The 17,216-nt window shown below is 56.1% G+C and overlaps 1 protein-coding gene and 1 long non-coding RNA gene across 3 annotated transcripts in view; one reads left to right on the forward strand and one right to left on the reverse strand.

Moving 5' to 3' along the window:
- Positions 1-1,025, reverse strand: part of LOC102162368 (uncharacterized) — a 56,315-nt gene extending 55,290 nt beyond the window's left edge. Inside the window, exon 1 of the long non-coding RNA XR_002341719.2 lies at positions 891-1,025. This is a non-coding gene — a long non-coding RNA (uncharacterized LOC102162368). The remainder of the gene's footprint in view (positions 1-890) is intronic.
- Positions 1,026-1,169: 144 nt separating this feature from the next.
- Positions 1,170-17,216, forward strand: part of FLT4 (fms related receptor tyrosine kinase 4) — a 39,105-nt gene continuing 23,058 nt past the window's right edge. For both annotated transcript variants that reach the window (XM_085013586.1, XM_085013587.1), the window contains exons 1-3: positions 1,170-1,284; positions 16,191-16,287; positions 16,935-17,179. In XM_085013586.1, the coding sequence (XP_084869712.1) occupies positions 1,218-1,284; positions 16,191-16,287; positions 16,935-17,179 (409 nt within the window). In that variant the 5' untranslated portion in view covers positions 1,170-1,217. The remainder of the gene's footprint in view (positions 1,285-16,190; positions 16,288-16,934; positions 17,180-17,216) is intronic.

The raw sequence follows: 17,216 nt of genomic DNA on the forward strand, positions 1-17,216 counted from the left end.
AGCATCCATGAGGATACAGGTTCGACCCCTTGCCTCACTCATTGGGTTAAGGATCTGGCATTGCCGTGAGCTGTGGTGTAGGTCACAGATGTGGCTCGGATCTGGCATGGCTGTGGCTGTGGCTGTGGCTGGCAGCTGCAGCTCTGATTTGACCCCTAGCCTGGGAACCTTCATATGCCATGGGTGCAGCCCTAAAAAGACAAAAAAAAAAAAAAAAAAGGTTGATGAAAATATTTAATTTCATTTATTTGGTTGCTAACTTTCCCCAACATTATTTATTAAATCATCTAAACTATCACCACCTACTTGTGATTATTACTGAATATATTCCATTCTTACTTGCACTTGAGATTTGGTAACAGTTATTATCAACAATGGTTTTGGGCAAGGATGAAGGGAGTTTTGTGGGGGCCTGGAGGTGGGGGATAATAAAAGTGTGAAGTACAAGAAAAGCAGAAGAGGGAGATAGCCATCATCATGGGATTTGTTTTTAAATAGGAAAATTCTAGAGACAGAACTGAAAAGAGAAAGGACGTCTGTGAGGTTGCCAAGTCAGAGAGCAAAGTGTCACCTGATAAAAGGACTTATGAATGAGCTTTGAGCAAAACTATTTGGAGATCTAAGGAGGAGCCCATGCCTGCAGGATGGAGGTTGGTTCACTGGGTGCCTGACCAAGGATACAGCCTCTATCTACACTACGGACACAGTAAGGTATAAAGTTTGTGGAATGTTCTCAAAGATTTGACATATTCCTACTTTAAATTATATTTATTGCTCTTTTTTCTTACTTTAAACATAGTATTTATTGACTAAAGAAAATTACAGAAAAATACGTGCTGCCACATTTTTGTGCAACCATTTTAACGCACAGTAAAGAACTGGTACATTACCTGCATCCTCTGCCTGCTCGGAGAGGCCCTGGGGCGGGCCTAAAGGACTGCCATTGACTCGGAAGTGGGGCCGCCAAGAGCCAGCCTTCCCTCCGCGGTGCACTGCCAGCACCCTCAGAACTAGGCCGGACACTCCATTGGTTGGGGGCGGGACTGAGGTACGACTGCAGCCCAAGACCCCTGGCCCCGCCTCTGGAGTCCCGCCCCCCGGCCCCGCCCCGGCTCTGGCCGCAGCCCCGCCCCGGCCCCGCCCGCGCCGCGCCGCGAGCCCACAATCACAGCCCCGAGCCGCGCTCGCGCATCTGACCAGTGCCACAGCGGCCGGAGATGCAGCGGGGTGCCGCGCTATGCCTGCGCCTGTGGCTCTTCCTTGGACTGCTCGACAGCAAGCGTGGTGAGCCTTCCGCCCGCCTCATTGCTCAGCCAGCCTCGAGGGGGGACGCTTTCCCTGGGCGTACGGTGGAACCGCACCGACGGGAGACAGGCGGGAGACAGGGCCACCAGGACCCTTGGGCAAGAGGGGAGACAGGGTCGGGAGCCAGGGATACAGGCCCCAGAACCTGCACAGAGCTCGACGATCCGATTCGGGCTGGGGCCCGCCGGTTTAAGGAAAGGGCGGGGACGGGGCGCCGGGCATAGAGATCGCTCTCCGGGTCCAAGACTTCGCTCCACCGTCTATGGCTCAGCTCCCTTGGAGCTGGGCCCCGTTGTGCTGCATCCTCAGCCTGGATCCTTCTCTTGCTTACGCGCTTCCCGGCGGAGTCTAGGCACCTCCGACCCATGCACACTGAAGATTGCAGTCCCGTTGGGGTCACAGACTTGGGTGCGCACTTCCCGACGCCTCCTGTCGGAGCTCCAGCTGTCCCCCAGAGGGAACTTGCAGTTAGTGTCCACCTTCCCCAGGCCAGGGACTGCGGGGGCAGGGTCTTGGGGACCGTGGGAGATAGGCGCCGTCGGGCGGTTTGGGTGCAGATGGTACCTGTTGGGATTTGAAGCGAATCACGAGGTAAGTGATCGGCGTGGCCGGCCCTCACCCTGTTTAAGGGGATCGAAGCCTTGAAGGCTGCGCTAAGGATTTTGGATCATACGGTGGGGATGGCCAAGGAGAGGCGAGGTCCGGCTTCTGATGCGAGGTTACCACTAAGGGGCTGGAGGGAAGGGAATGTGAAGGATGAGAGAGGGAGCAGAAGGGTATGGCTGGATGGAGGTGTCAGGATTAAAGCATCAGGAAAGAGGGGAAGATGAACTGGTCACCATGCAAGATCTGGTGACCCTGGAAATCAGAGGGTAGAGGAAAGGTCATGGGTTCCCTAGTAGTTGAGGAGTTTTGGGAGGTCTGAGGGAGAGATGGGGACCTCACTATTTTTTTTTAACACTGTGGGCTTTGAATACTGGCTTCATTTCTTTTAATCCTCACAAGGGAGTGTTAGACTCATTTTACAAATTGGGACATTTAGACCAAGCACAGGTGTCATTTCCCCAAGCTCTTCGGGAGGCTGGGAGTAAGAAGAGGTCAACTCAGATCTTTGGGGTAACAGAGTTCTGTTCTTTGTGCCTACACAGGCTGAAGGGCTGAGCACAGGGGAGGTGAGGGAGGTGTGGGGAGGAGGAGGGAGGTAGAATTTGTCTGAGCTCAAAGCAGAGCAGGTCTGAGTGGAGGGGCTACCACTTAGCCCTTCTTCGCTCCCCTGCACCCTGCCTAGGGCCAGGCTCTCACAGGTGCTCATTATGTGTTTGTTGAATGACTGAAAGAGTAGGGGAAGAGAAGTGAATGGGTCCCTGGTTGGACTTCGGGGCTGAGGGGCAAGAGGACACCCCTGGAGGAAACATCCAAAAGGGAGTTAAGTGTAGTGTCCAAGGCTCAGGAGAGAGGCTGGGTTGGGGAGCTGGAGAGGGAGCAGAGCAAAGGCTCCAGAATGGGACTCCCATCCCCCAAGGAGGGAACCAGAGGAGGGAGAGGCTTCCAGAGGGGTGGGAAACATTCCACATGTGAGGTGTAAGGGAAACCAGGAGAGGCTGGTATCCTGGTGCTCCTGGGTGGAGCAGAACGGGAGGTAGAAGGAGGATGAGGTCAGTCCAAGAGTGAGTGCCGTGGTTCTTACCAAAGTTGGGCAGTAAAAGGGAAGAGAGAATATTAGCTGAGAGGGCCCATGGAGGGAGGGTGGCCCAGGCTGAACCAGGGCATGGCTGCTGGGGAGATTCCCCATGGAGAACAGTCCATCTCCACCCTCCCTGAGCTTTGCATTTGCTCCACCCATTTCTGGGCCGAGGAGGACCTGAGGAGCTCCCACCCTGATGTGGTTGCTGGAGCAGAGGCACACACATTCCAGTGCAGCCAGGTGTCAGTGCAGCCAGAGTGGGAGGCCAAACACTGGCAGGGGAGAAGCCTGGGGACTCTGCAGCTGACCCTTAAAAACTAATGTTGGTCCCAGAACCAGACTTGTCCTAGTCCTGTCTCCTAAACTCCTTGCTGTGTGGCCTGGGCCCCTTTCTTCCTTTCTCTGTGCCTTAGTTTCCCCATGCACAGCAGTACAATAGGCTGGCAAGTGCTGAGGGCCTATGCTTGGGGCTGGACTTTTTGGCCCACAGTGTCCTTGTAGACAAAGCAGGTGGCAGATGTCATCTTCAACAGGCTTTGTCTCTTGGGGCTTAGTCTAGAGAGGGGCCGTTTGCACCTCTGGTCAGTGGACAGTCAACTTAGGTACATGTGGGGAAGGAGGCAGCTGCTAGGAAGCTTGGTTGGCCTGGCCTGAGGCTGCTGCTAGGGGCTGAATCACACACAGCCATCTCAGCTCTTCCATGTCCCTGCTGAACAGCCCTGAGCCAGATCCAGGTGTGGACAGAGGTGTGGGGGTTAGGTGGGGATGCAAGTCAGTACAGGCAGAATGTGGGGGCTGGGCCCATCTTACTGAGTGCCTGTGGACCACTGACCCAGTACAGTGATCTGGGAACTCGAATGCAGGTCCTGCTCATGTACCTGCCATGCCAGAGGCACTGGGTCAGAGTGGCTGAAGGGTGCTCTGCCTCCCCAGAGCACAGTGTCCATATGGCCAGACACCAGGCTGGGCATGAGGTGTAACAAGGGGACTGCCTAGCCAGCTCCTTGCTATACCGTCCCCACCCTGGGCAGTGGCACCCCAACCCAAGGAAGGGGACTGCAGTTCTGGGCAACTTGAAAACTATGGTGTCTGTTCAGGGTGGCCCAAAGAGGATTTGGACCAAGTCCATCCTGCCGGAATTTCCTGAGGCCAGACTATCAGGGGCACAAACGTGGCATCAGACGTCTGTAGCCCAGGGGTGAAAGTGCTCAGGGGCCCCATTGATACCCAGCTGGTGGCTGTGGGCATAGAGTTGCTTCCAACTTGGGGCTTTCTGGAGGGTCTGCAGACTCCAGAGAAGGGAATTCCAAGTAGGGCAAAGCCCCTCAAAGGCCCAGAGGCAGAAAAGTCAGATGGTGATCAGATGAGGCTAGACTCCAGGAGGTGGGAGCACGGGGAGTCGGGATGGAGGAGACAGACAAGTGGAGGTGGCAGGAACCAGCAGCACATCTGGAAAGATGAGGCTCTGAGCAAGGAGCCACTTGGTCAGATCCCTGAAGGAATCATCAAAGGGATAAGATGTGAGCCCACGGCAAGGAGGCTGCACCCCAGGGAAGGGGCGGTGGGGCACAGTGGGGAGAGAGGGACAAGTGCCAATCTCTAGCTTAAGTAACAGAATGGGTCCTGAAATTTGTTTACAGGGGGTGGGGGACCCTAGGAAGAGGAGCAAATGTGGGGAAAGATGCAGCACTCCGCTGGGGAGGCAACTGCAGGAGGGAGGAAAGTGGGGAGCACTTCAGAGTGATGGTGCAAAGGGGAGTCAGGGAACCCAGAGAAATTAAGTGGGGTCTCAGCCACGAGGGGAAGTTCTTCTCTATGTCTAGCTTACACCCCTCCTGCTGCTGCTTGGGCATTTTCCCCCTGCGTTGCAGATTTCTTTCCACCAGGGCCCAGCCCAGGCCACAAAGCCCTGTGAGATGTACTCTGGGGAGGGAGATGGGTACAGAGAGGGGCCTGAAGAGCCCGTCACACTCCCTGCACCGAGCTCTAAGCAAGACATGGCCAACGTGTCCAGCTGGAGCCAGGGACTCCTGACTTTCGATCCTTTTCAGACACTGGCTTCCTCTGGGATCTCAGTTTTCCGGTCACGCCAAAAGGAGAAGTCTAGGAGCAGGAAGGTGCGGGCATTGGCGCTGGCTGCAGCTGAGGCTGGGGGCGGTGGTGGCGGACAGCAGGCGTGCTTCTGCCTGGCTCTGGTGCCCTGGGCCTGGCCAGGGCGTAGGTGGCCTGGTGAGCAGGCACAGGGTAGGGTGGCAAGTTGGGGAGCCCCGCCACGTGGCTGGCGAGGTCAGCATGGGTTCATGGGAAAGGACTTGTCGGCCACAGGAGAGGACATCCTGCCTGCATTTCCCTCTTCCTGCGGCAGGAGCCCATGGCCCCGATTTAGCAGCGCTGGGGGGCCACCTCCGAGCCAGCTGGGCTGTCTGATAACACCGCCCGTCCTGCCGCCACAGAGCAGAGTCCTGACCCCAGAAAGTCCAGAGCAACTGCCTGGCATGGCCGGCTACACTCACAGCTGTGCTGCATAGGGAGCTCCACATCTACCAGGGTACCCCCTCCTCCCCACCTCACCCCCAGGGGCTACTCAACAGCCCTTGCTCCCACTCAGCCTCACCAGCACTCCCTGCTTCTCCAAACTGCCTCTCTGCTGCTTCAGCAGAACTGCCTAAAACACAGATCTGAGCCTTCCGTGGTCCCCCAGGGATAGGCCCAGCCTCTTGGGCTGATGGTACCCTCCTGCTAGGGTCCCAAGGGTGTCTGTAGCCCCATATCCACCCAGTCTGCACTTGTCACATACCCCAGCCCCAGCATATGACCTTTTTCCTGCTCCAGATACACACTCTTCACCTGGCCTTTAGGAAGCTACTGAGAACTCCAGGCAGAGGGGGGTGCTGCTCCAAGTGGGAGGGGTCTACTGAGGTAGGAGAGTGGGCTTCATTCCCACTCCCTGTATGTCCAGGGAGCTCAGAACACAGGCTTCTGGGTAGGTTCAGGGGAAGCTCTTAGCCTCACCCAACCTAAAGCACCATCCTCAAAGCTACCCTAAATTCCACCAAATGGAAGTTTATTCGTATGAAGCAGCACTCATCGCGCGCACACGCACACACACACACACACACACACACTTAGATTGTCTACCAGGGAGCCACACCTCGGTGTAAAGCAGTTAATCAAATTTCTTTCACACTAGGGTGTGTGATGATTTTAACCTTGTGATATGGGCTACTGTGCCCATTTTGGAGATTAGAAAATGAACGCCAGAGAGGTGAAATGGCTCATTAGATACTAGCACAGTTTTGAGGGAGGTGACAGGTGTCTGGTGCCAGAGGGCACAGGAGCCAAGGGGTAAGAAGGGGCAGGCATGGCAGGCATTGCCCACATTCCCCAGAGAAAGCGCTAGATAGGCAGGCATGTGGGGTCCTATATTTCTGACCACCTCATGGACATTTTCAAATGTCTCAGAGAGCTTTCAAAAGCAGCACGTCCCTAGACACACTGCTTTCCCCAGGCTACCCCTGGCAGATGTGGCTGCCTCAATGCTGGACACCTGCACCTCCACACTGGTCCACACACTGCATGTTCTGTCCTTGTGTTCCTGGGATCCTCAAAGTCAGTCAAGGGCAATCGAGGGCCAAGTTCCATGCTGGGGATGCCACCCTGGAAAAGCTCTTATCCTTGCATTGAGGAACTGTCAAGTGCAATGAGTTGGCCACTGCATGAAGCTGTGGAAATGTGCAGAGGGGCCCAAAGGAGGGGACCCAAGTCTGTGACATGGAACTGGAGCTGGCACCAGGTGATGAAGGTGACTGGAGAGTCACACGAGAAGCTCAGATTCCATCCCCAAGCAGCAGAGGGGCAGGAAATAGTTTTAAGCAGGAGAGGGGTTTGTGTTCTAAAAGGATCCTCTGGGAGTTCCCTTTGTGGCACAGCAGAAACGAATCCAACAGTATCCATGAGCATGCAGGTTGGATCCCTGGCCTCGCTCAGTGGATTGGGGATCTGGTGTTGCCATGAACTGCAGTGTGGGTTGCAGACCCGGCTTAGATCCAGCTTTGTTGTGGCTGTGGTGTAGGCCAGCACCTGCAGCTCTGATTTGACCCCTAGCCTGGGAACCTCCATATGCCGCTGGCAGCGTGGCCCTAAAAAGCAAAAAAAAAAAAGGGGGGGGAGGAATCCTCTGACCACCGGAAAAAGCCTGGGTCAGTGGGGAGACGATGGCATGGCAAGCCAGGGGAGGGAAGCCAGCCAGACAGTGGGGTGGCAAGGAGAAAGACTGGAAAGGGCAGCCCCAGAATGTCCAGGGGTGGCACTCAAGCAGGATGGCGTCTACCCCTGAGCGTCTGGGCTCTGTGAGTGCAAAGTGCTTGGCCAGGGTGGCAGGGAAAGGAGAGGGGCAGGCCCGGTGCTTCCAGCCACCCTGCCTTTGGTGCTGGTTCTGAGGATGTACAGAGTAAACAGTAGTTTCCCGTAATCCTGTCCCCCAAAGATAATCTCTGACTAGCAAGTTAACGTCTATGCCTTCGTTTTCTCATTTACGAAATGAGAAGAATCGTACCCACCTCGGGGCAACAGAGGGGTGTGGTGGGCACAAGCATATAGTCTGTGCTGGCATGCACAAAGCGCTAAATACCTGCTTACATGTCATTAACAGGATGCATTGGGGTAAGCAGAATTTGGGGTCAAAGTGTATGAGCATTTTTTTTTTTTTTATTACTGTGCGTGTTTGCTTGTCCACATCCTTGCCAACACTGGGAATTCTCTATCCTTTTAACACTTGCTCAACTGGCGTGGGGGACACTTCTGGGCCCTGTGGCTCATTGTCTTCCCTGAGGGTGGGTGTAGTCTCGGTCTGAAGGCTGGAGGCGCCTGGTAGGAGCCACCTGGGAAGAAGGGCCCCCTAGGGTTGGAGCTCTGGAGAGCTGCCAGGGAAGGGGGGGTGGAGCTCAGGGGTGGGCTTGAGCCCTGGGCCTGTGCCACCTGTAGGAGGAGGAAGCCCACCTTGAGCCCAGCTCCAGTTAGTAAGCCAGCCAAGAGCCTAAGGCTGGGCCTGCAACCCGAGGCCCTTTTCTGTGGCCTCACTGCCCCACACCAGGCTCCACCTGTTCCCACCTACCTGACAGCCCAAGGTTACCTGGACTCCCTGGCATTTGCACATATCCCTCTATCCTGTGCCCTCCTCCTGGGCCATCAAGCTCCTATTTAGTCTCTAAAGCCCATTTCAACTCACACACATACCCCTCCCGACTGGCAAGGCTTTCTCCGACCACCCCCACCCACCCCCGAACTATGACCATGGCCTTAAGTCAGAGCGAGATGGAACCGCTGTGGCAGGCAAAACACTCAGCAGCCAGTGATAGTGATGGGCCTCTTGTGCCTGAGCCAGCAGCAGTTTTTTTCTTATGATGGTTCTTGTGTGATATTGTTATTTGCAGTCTGTGGTCCCCAATAATCTTGTGGGCCATTCTCATTCCACAAGTTCAGAGGGAGGAATTGACTTGCCCAAGGTCAACAGTCAGAGTGGCATTGTGGGACACGCCACTGGGCCTGGGGCTCTGAGCACACTCCCTGAACAGGCCCTCCCATCCTGGCCCTTTCAGTCCTACAGGGAGGGAGGTGGGAGGTCTGATGGCTTCTTGACCCTCACCCTTGCCCGCTGGAGGCACAGAGGCTATCAGCCAAGTGGGGTGGGGGTGGGGTCTCTGAAATAGAACATCGCCGCACCTCCCCCAAGGTTTATGCACCAGCTTCACCCCAAGAGTGAAAGGAGAAGGCCCAGGAGCAAGCTCTCCCACTCTGCCCAGCCTTGGGACCCAACCCGGCCTCACTTGCCCCAGTGCTGTCCCCTCGGCTTGCCTCTAGTCTTCAGGGAGCCTGGCCCCTGGCTGCCTTTGCCCTCCAGGGCACAACTGCTAAGGAGAACGTGAGCCAGACTGGCAGGACTGCTCTTATAATCCCTGTCACCCACCAAATGACCATGACAGGGCCTAAAGTAAGGAATTGCCAAATGCAATGACCACTACTGCTACACTCGGCCAGAGGATGGAGGGGGACCCCTGAGCTTGCACACCATTCTGACATCATCCATGGGTTGGCTGTGCTGGACCTGAGGACAGGGCCATGCGCCCATGACCTCCTGGTCCCCAGGAGTCACCCAAAGACACCACCCTTCCCTGCGTGGTGGGCGAGGTCCTGGTGTGCTCAGCAGCTGGACGCTGGGTGTGGCCGGTGTGTTGACCATGTGGCAGAAGCACTGGGGTGTGAAGCTGGCCGGGAGGGGGGCCTGTTGGGTGGGGCATCATCCTGGAAGCCAGGCCAAGGGTGTGCTCAGTTCCAGGGGGCCATGAGAGGCCAGTGAAGGTGTCCTTTGGGCTGAGGGACATTTTGGATGGCAGAAAGGAGACTGCTGGGGAGCAGGGAGGCAGAGGGGCAGGCACCCTTGGCAGTGGGAGAGGAGATGGGGAGTTATGAGGGCTGGGTCCCAGGCAGGGATGGGCCTGGACCTGGTCAAACTTGGGCTCTTGCACAGCTGCTGGTTACCTCTGATGTGGAGCCCAGAGCCTCAGTTTCCTCATTGCCAACGGGACTTGTGGCCCCTCATCCCCCCACCCCCACCCCCCCGACCAGGCTGTGTGAGGATCAAACAAGGCAGTGACTGCTGGGCTGTGGTCCGGGTCTCCCCCACAGGACTTCCCACCCTTCCTGCCTGTCCTCACCCAGGATCCCAGTTTGCTGCTCCCACGGCCAGCGCCTGTGGCTGACTCCAAGGTCCCTGCTGCCCAAGGCTGCTGACAGCACAGAGAAGAGGAGGTGTGCACTTTGGCCTCCCTGACCTCAGCCTGGCGCCTGCCCTGACTGCTCCGCACAGGCTAGGGGGCCAGGGCCGCTGGCCAGGGGAAGGAAGAAGCAAGTTCCTGGGCCAGGAACAGGAAGGCAGGGGGAGTGCGGCAGAGGCCAGGATGACAGTGCTTCCTGCTTCGGGAAGGGAAGGACAGCAGGGACAGACAACAGCCAGGCAGGAAGGATGCACCTTCTTCGGGGTTGCAGGTGGGGGTAGGGCAGCATGGAGCCTCTGGGCATGGTAGCCCTCAGGCTAGAATCTGCCCCAGCTGCTGAGCAGCCTGGGGTACACGTGGACACCAGGGAGCTTGGCCTTTAAAACTGGAAATGTCTTGTCCAAAGGAACACCAAGGTTTGACACAGTTCCAATCCAAAGGAAGACCTCAGAGGTTTGTTTAGCCAACCAGTGAGCCATTCATCATCCATCTTCCATCCACCCATCCATTGATTCATCATTCCTTCCATCCACCCATCTCTATCCATCTGTCCATCCATCTGCCCTTCCATCATTCCATCCAACCATCCTTTGACTCTTCCATCCATTTGTTTATTCATTCGACAAGTATTTATGGAGCCTTGACTCTGCCAGGTGCAGTGCTAGGCATGGAGTGGAGGAGAAAAGACTGTTGTGGTCTTTTTTGTTTGTTTGTCTTTTAGGGTCTCACCCACAGCATACGGAGGCTCCCAGGCTAGAGATCACATCGAAGCTGTAGCTGCCTGCCTATGCCACAGTAATGCCAGATCTGAGCCACCTTGCGACCTACACCACAGCTCACAGCAATGCTGGATCCTTAACCCACTGAGCGAGGCCAGGGATGGAACCTGCGTCCTCATGGATATTAGATTCATTTCCACCGAGCCATGACAGAAACTCCTGTTTCGGTCTTAACCCCATTGAAACTTACTGTCTAGCGGAGGAAATGGAAAAATATAACTTAAGTAAATAAATAACAAATCACACATTGTGACAAGAAGGAGGCTAAGTTGGAGCTTAAAGAAAAACCTAGGTTTTGGAGGGGGTGAGGAGGTGTCTAAGGTGAGGCCCAAGGGTGAGAAGTTGTGCAAGGCATGTGAGCAAAGGCAAGTCGAGAGGAGAGGCGTGTATACAGGACTACAGCATGTTACGGAACAGCCTAAAGGCCACGGTGGCTGGAGGATGAGAACAGGGTGCAAGAGTGAACCGTGAGGGTGTGGGGTGGGGGCCAAGCCATGGTGAGGAGTTAGGATTTTCCTTCAAAACCCAACAAGTCACTGGAGGTGGCAAGTCACTGTTGAGATTTAAGCCTGAGCATGACTTGGCTTCTTTGAGTTTTTAAACTATCATCGACAACTGTGTGAAGGACTGGAGGAGGGCAGTAGTGGGCCAGGGGGCCACTTGGGTGTGAGAGCAGTTGGGTAGACCCCAGCAGGAGAGCCAGGGCTGCCTCTGAGATGCTTTGGTAGTGGATGGATGGGCTGGGTGGGAGAGGTGGGCATCCACAGGCACTCCCATTTGGGAAGACGGGAACCATCACGGAGAAACCATATGGCAGGAGTGGGAAAGATGTGAGCCTGGAGGTCAGTGTCAGAAATGTGGAGCTCTGGGTGTCTGTGGGCTGGCCAAGTGAAGTGGCAGCTGGATCCTTAAGCCTGGAGTTGAGAAAAAGGGTCTGGGCTGGAGTTAGAGATTTTGGAGGTACATGGCCACTTAGGTGAGAGACCAGTAGTGAAGAGAGGGCAAGAACCAGCATTTGGTGTTGGGCAAGGGGGATGGGGGACAAGGGGAAAGTGAGCTCAGCAGAGCCAGCAGAAGGAGCAGCTCTGCTCTGGGGCGCTGAAGTCATGGCGCCTTGACCAGTGGCTCCATGAAGCAGGGATGGGGGCTGCACCTCTGGGGGTGGGGGATGACCAAATATGGGAGGAAGTGGACAGGGAGCATGGCTTTGGCTACCAAGGGGCATAGAAAAGGGGAAGGGAATATAGGATCAAGGAATTGGGAGTGTTCATTTGTTTGTTTATAAGATGGGAGATGATTCTATAGGGAAAAATTAGTGACTAGAAGAGAAAGAAACTGGGAGTTCCTGTCGTGGCTCAGTGGTTAACAAACCCGACTAGCATCCATGAGGATGCGGGTTCAATCCTTGGCCTCACACAGTGGGTTACAGGTCTGGCGTTGCTGTAGCTGTGGTGTAGGTTGCAGATGCGGCTCAGATCCCACATTGCTGTGGCTGTGGTGTAGGCCGGCAGCTGTGGCTTGGATTTGAGCCCTAGCCTGGGAGCCTACATATGCCACAGGTGTGGCCCTAAAAAGACAAAAGAAAAAAAAAAAAAAAAAAGAAAGAAAAGAGAAAGAAATTATTTGCAGGGAATCTGGTCCAGGAGGCTGGGATCCCCCAGCATGATGGAGGGCTTGGCCTCGGGAGCAGGGATGTCAGAAAGTTTCCAGGGCCCAGGGCAAGGGTGAGATATTGATGTACGAAGATGAGGCATCTCCATCAAATGCTTTACTTAATGCTGAGAGTGAGGGAGGAGGGAACACCTTGAACTTCAGCACGAGGACCAATTAGGGTGTGCCAATGGGAAAAGAAAGGGGAGGCAGCATATGGGGTGTGGCTTTGTGCTGCATGCTGAGCTGCTGAGGGACACGGGTGCCGCAGGGTTGGGGTGGCGAGCAAGAGGCAGGGGAGCATTCAGAATGACGGGCTGTGGGCCATGCAGTGCCCAAAGGGGTGAGGCTAGGAGGCGGCAGCCATGGGGAGGGGTCCTTGGTCTCAGCGTTTTGATGAGGTTGAAGGACTTAGCCGTGGTGGGACGAGGGCACCCAGCAGGAGGCGGAGGAGGCAGGGAGACAAGTGCCAGAGGATGATGGTGCAGCTTCTAGTTAGGTGTGCCCACGAAGTGAGGGGCTCAGGGAGGAGGGAGGACAGTGGAGGTGAGGACCACAAAGGCCAGGGCTCTGGTGAGTCATCTGCGTGGATGCTGAAGTTACGGGGTGAGTTGGGGTGGAGGGGCCTGGAGAGCCAGGAGCAGAGAATCAGGGGAAGTGACCAGCATGGCAGCTGATGACAGCTTTAGGGGAGAGCGGGAGGTGCCGTCAGAAAAGGGGAAGTGGCCACAAGGAGTTCTCCAGTGCCAGGAGTGTGCAATGGGGAGCAACAACTGCCCTGGGGCCATGGTGTCCTCAGAAAGCCGGGCTCAGGCTAAGGCAGGAAGGATGGAGCGCACGGGGGTCTTCAGGGAAGTCTGCTAGGCACACAGGGCCCAGTCAAAGTGAGTGAAAATGAGTGAAGCAACAGGAACACAGGGGAAATTCAGGGCACAAGGCAACAAAGGAGAGGCTTCCTCAGGCAGGTGAAAGGGTTGGCAAACACCGTGGATGGTCCTCACGTTTTAGTAGCGATGTAGACGCTTCCTTTGGTGTTACAGAGGCCTCTAGGGAGGAAGCTCCTATAGGCTCCATTTCCCCACCCATCCACTCACACACACGCCCTCCCACAAATCCATCCATTCATTCATCTGATCATCCATTAGCCATCCTATCACTTTCGAATCTATCCCCTCAATCTTGGGGAGCACCTCTTGTGCACTGAGGTCAGGAAGATGAATAAAACACGGCCTCTGTTCAGATGTGAGCAGAAAAACCACAGTTCAGTCCCATGAGGTCCTAATAGCAGGAGCCTAGGAGGCCGAGGCCACCTGCATAACAGTGACTGTCTCATGGGGAAGGGACTCCTGAACTGGACCCTAGAAAGGGAGCTTCACAAAAGGGAAGGAGCTGCAAACGTCCAGGGCAAAAAGATGTGGAAAGACAGACTTCAAGATTTGAAAAGCCTGGGAGTTCCCATCATGGCTCAGTGGAAACGAATTTGACTAGTATCCATGAGGCCGCAGGTTCAATTCCTGGTCTTGCTCAGTGGGTTAAGGATATGGCCTTGCCGTGAGCTGTGGAGGTCACAGACATAGCTCAGATCTGGCATGGTTGTGGCTGTGGCATAGGCCTGCAGCTGCAGGTCCAATTCAACCTCTAGCCTGGGAACATCCATGTGCCACAGATGCGGCCCTAAAAAGACAAAAAAAAAAAAAAAAAAAAAAAAGAGAGAGCGAGCGAGAGAGAGATGAAAAGCCTGGCACTTTGGAACAATAGTGAGAGGTCTATGCTTCTCAGATGTGTCAGGAGTTGAAGCTGGAAAGAAGGGGAGTGGGTGGTAGGGGGAGGCCTAGGGTCCCCCACTTTAACTTGGAAGCAAAGGGGAGCCACCCGAGGTAGCTGGACTGACAACTGCCACAGCTCCATAGCCAGGAGTGCCAGTGTGTGCCCTCAGTTCATCCAGAGAAGGGAACCCTTGCTTAGCCTCCCCAGGGCAATGCTGCAGGCCCACCATGGGACATACACGACCCAGGGCAAGTGGGTCCTGGCTGCTGCACCTCTCCCCTCTGGTGCCCATATCAGGCCTGAGCTCTAACTGCTCCACTGGAAGAGCCAATTCATCCATCTCCTCATAGGACCAAACCCAAGTCCATCATCCCTCCTTCTGTAGCTCAGAGTCCAATCTGCCTGGCATGGCTTTATTCACTTTCCACTGCCTAGAAAATCTTATTTCTCCTTCGAAGCCCATCTTAGAGGTATTCTTTTGGATTCCTTCCTGGTCCCTCACCACCAGAGGGGAGCCTCCAGCAGCCTTGAGGGTACATGATGGGGTGGTGTGATTGGGGGGCTGGTACCTTCCCTGGGGAGGAGTGGACTGGCAGCAGAGCCCACATGGAGAAGGTCCCTTGGGGCAGAGCCCAAGGCCACTGTCCCACTGGGGGTCTCAGGGTAGGGCTACTATCTTGAGTGCCAGGTGGAGGTGCACTGGGTTCAGGCTAAGGAGACTTCACAATGGTCACAGCAGCTGGCCAGATGAGGGGGCTACCTTCTTACGGCTGCGGTGTAGCCCAGCTGGAAGGCCACAGTTTCCCTGTCTATACTAGACTATAGTGGAACCAGATGCTCGGTGAGGGCCAGGATCCTGCCTCTGATCTCTGGTGGTCTGGTACCTAGAAAACTTTGACCAGCAGGAGGCATAGAAGGAAGAAGCCAGCCAGGCCCTAGCAGCCATCTTGTTCCTAAGATGCTGAAACGAGATCTTGGTGTGGGGTGTGCCATCCTGGTGCCACTTCCTAGGGCAGCTTGGGGTTAGGGTGGTATAGAACCAACTACAGCTGGGATTTCCCCCCGGGCTCTGCCTCCAATAGTTAGCTGCCGGGGCAGGACCCCAAGCCCCAGGGAGTTGGACTGGGGATGGCAGAGAAGCTGGACCTGTGGGACTGGGGGCTTGGGCAGGAGAGTGGGCTGTGCCCCCCAGGAGGACAGGGACTTGGGGGGAGGGACAGGACGCAGCCCTGGGCCTCCAGCCACGCAGTCCTCTCTTCCTGTTGTCTCAGGATGGTCCTGGCAGGATGCATCTGCCAGAGTTCCAGGTCCAGACCTCCCCTGGGGCCTGCCCCTGCCCCCAGGATCACACACACAAGTTCATGTGCATGCACATGCTGACATGTCAATGACACACACACACACACACATATCACTCACCAGTCCCACCAACACAGATCTATACCCACAGATACAGACGCACACACAGAGACAACACACACACACACACACACACACTGTCCTACTGGGAGGAGGATGGGGAGTAAGGGGTGCATGGGCAGCAGGGCTAAGGTCCTGGAGGCCCACAGGAGGGTTTTCAACCAAGTGTGGCGGTCGTTTGTTTGTCTGGGGATCAGCCCTGCAGGGGAGGGGGTCGGGGGCGCTGGAACTACCAGAGGGCACCTCAGGGGTGAAGAGAAACTGATGGAACCAAGGACTTGTGAGGCGGACCCTGTGGAACATGGGAGGGGATGAAGTCACAGGCAGAATTCTGGGGGAAACTGAGGCCTTGGTTCTGGGCATGACTGGGGAGGGTCTGCACTGTGCAGGACCCCCTCACAAGCAGTGGCTGTGCAGATGGGAGAGGCACAGTGCCGAGGCAGCTGAAGGCAGCTGCGGGGGTCACAGTGCCGAGGAGATGCAGTCCAGGCCTCTCCTGGAGTAGGATGAGGCCTGTGGTCCCCCCATCAACTTCATGTTGGCAGCTCAGCTCATGGGGCCAGAGATGCAGATCAGCCCAGGCCTCAGTTGGGGCTCACTTGGGCTGGGCCCAGTCTACAGGCAGCGGGCAGCCTTGGGTGGAGGTTACCAGTTGTCTTGGGACCTTATAGGTACTGTTCAGGGCTAGGAGCCTAGGTGGCCCCTGCCCTGGGGGAGGGGCCTGCTCCTGTGGGCATGGAAGGCCCCTTAGCGGCCCGATCGACTTCATCATGTGAATTCACAATCTAATTCTGACCCTGTCTCCCACCCCAGGCCCAGCAAGTGGCTACTCCATGACGCCCCCAACCCTGAACATCACAGAAGAGACACACATCATCGACTCCAGTGACAGCCTGTCCATCTCCTGCAGGTACTCAGCCCTCAGCCAGGGAAGCAGGAGCCCGGCAGGTCAAGGAGACTATAGAAGGCCAAGCAGATGGTGGCAGAGGACACAGAAAGTGGCTCCTCCCCAGGGCAGAGAGGCTTCTAGGCTTAGCAGTGCCCCTCGGTGGTTTCAGTGTGGGTGCCTAGAGGCCCAGCTCCTTCCCTGCCCTGCAGACGCAGGCACCATGCACCCACAGCCATCTCATCCACACCCACCCCTCATCATTTCATATGGACCACAGATCAAATGCCCTGCATCCACCCTTGGGTCACCCCACACTGATCCCAGGCCACCCCATCCCCACCCTCTGGGTCATCCTACATGGACCCTAGGTTGCCTACACCTATCCTCAGCCACCTTTCGCTGGTCCCAAACATGTTATGATCTGAGGCCCAGGCCTTTCTGCAGAACAAGCCTGCCTCATGCAGGCCTGGGACCCAGGCAGAGGCCCCTGGGAGCTCAGGACCGCCATGCTCTGGGCTGAGTTCATGGTGTGTGTCCAAACGCTGGGCTGCTCTGACCTCTGGGTGAGATAAGCTACGGGCAAGGCTCGGCCCCTAAGGAAGCTCCACAGGGACTGTCTCCCCTGGCTGTTACCTGGGCCCCTCTTGATGTCCTGTATCCTCTGCCAGGGGGCAGCACCCTCTCGAGTGGGCCTGGCCAGGGGCTCAGGATGCACCAGTCATGGGGGAGAAGGATAGTGAGGACACAGGGATCGTGCGAGACTGTGAGGGCACGGACACCCGGCCCTACTGCAAGGTTCTGCTGCTTCAGGAGGCCCACGCCAATGACACAGGCAGCTACCGCTGCTACTACAAGTACATCAAGGCCCGCATCGAGGGCACCACTGCAGCCAGCACCTACGTGTTCGTGAGAGGTGAGGGGGGTGCTCAGTGTCCACCCCGCAGAACCAC

Source organism: Sus scrofa, chromosome 2 (assembly GCF_054392235.1).
Source record: "Sus scrofa isolate SSC_HxYL_T2T_F1_AM1 chromosome 2, Sscrofa_HxYL_maternal_Yorkshire_Landrace_v2.0, whole genome shotgun sequence".
In the NCBI taxonomy this organism is placed as follows: domain Eukaryota; kingdom Metazoa; phylum Chordata; class Mammalia; order Artiodactyla; family Suidae; genus Sus; species Sus scrofa.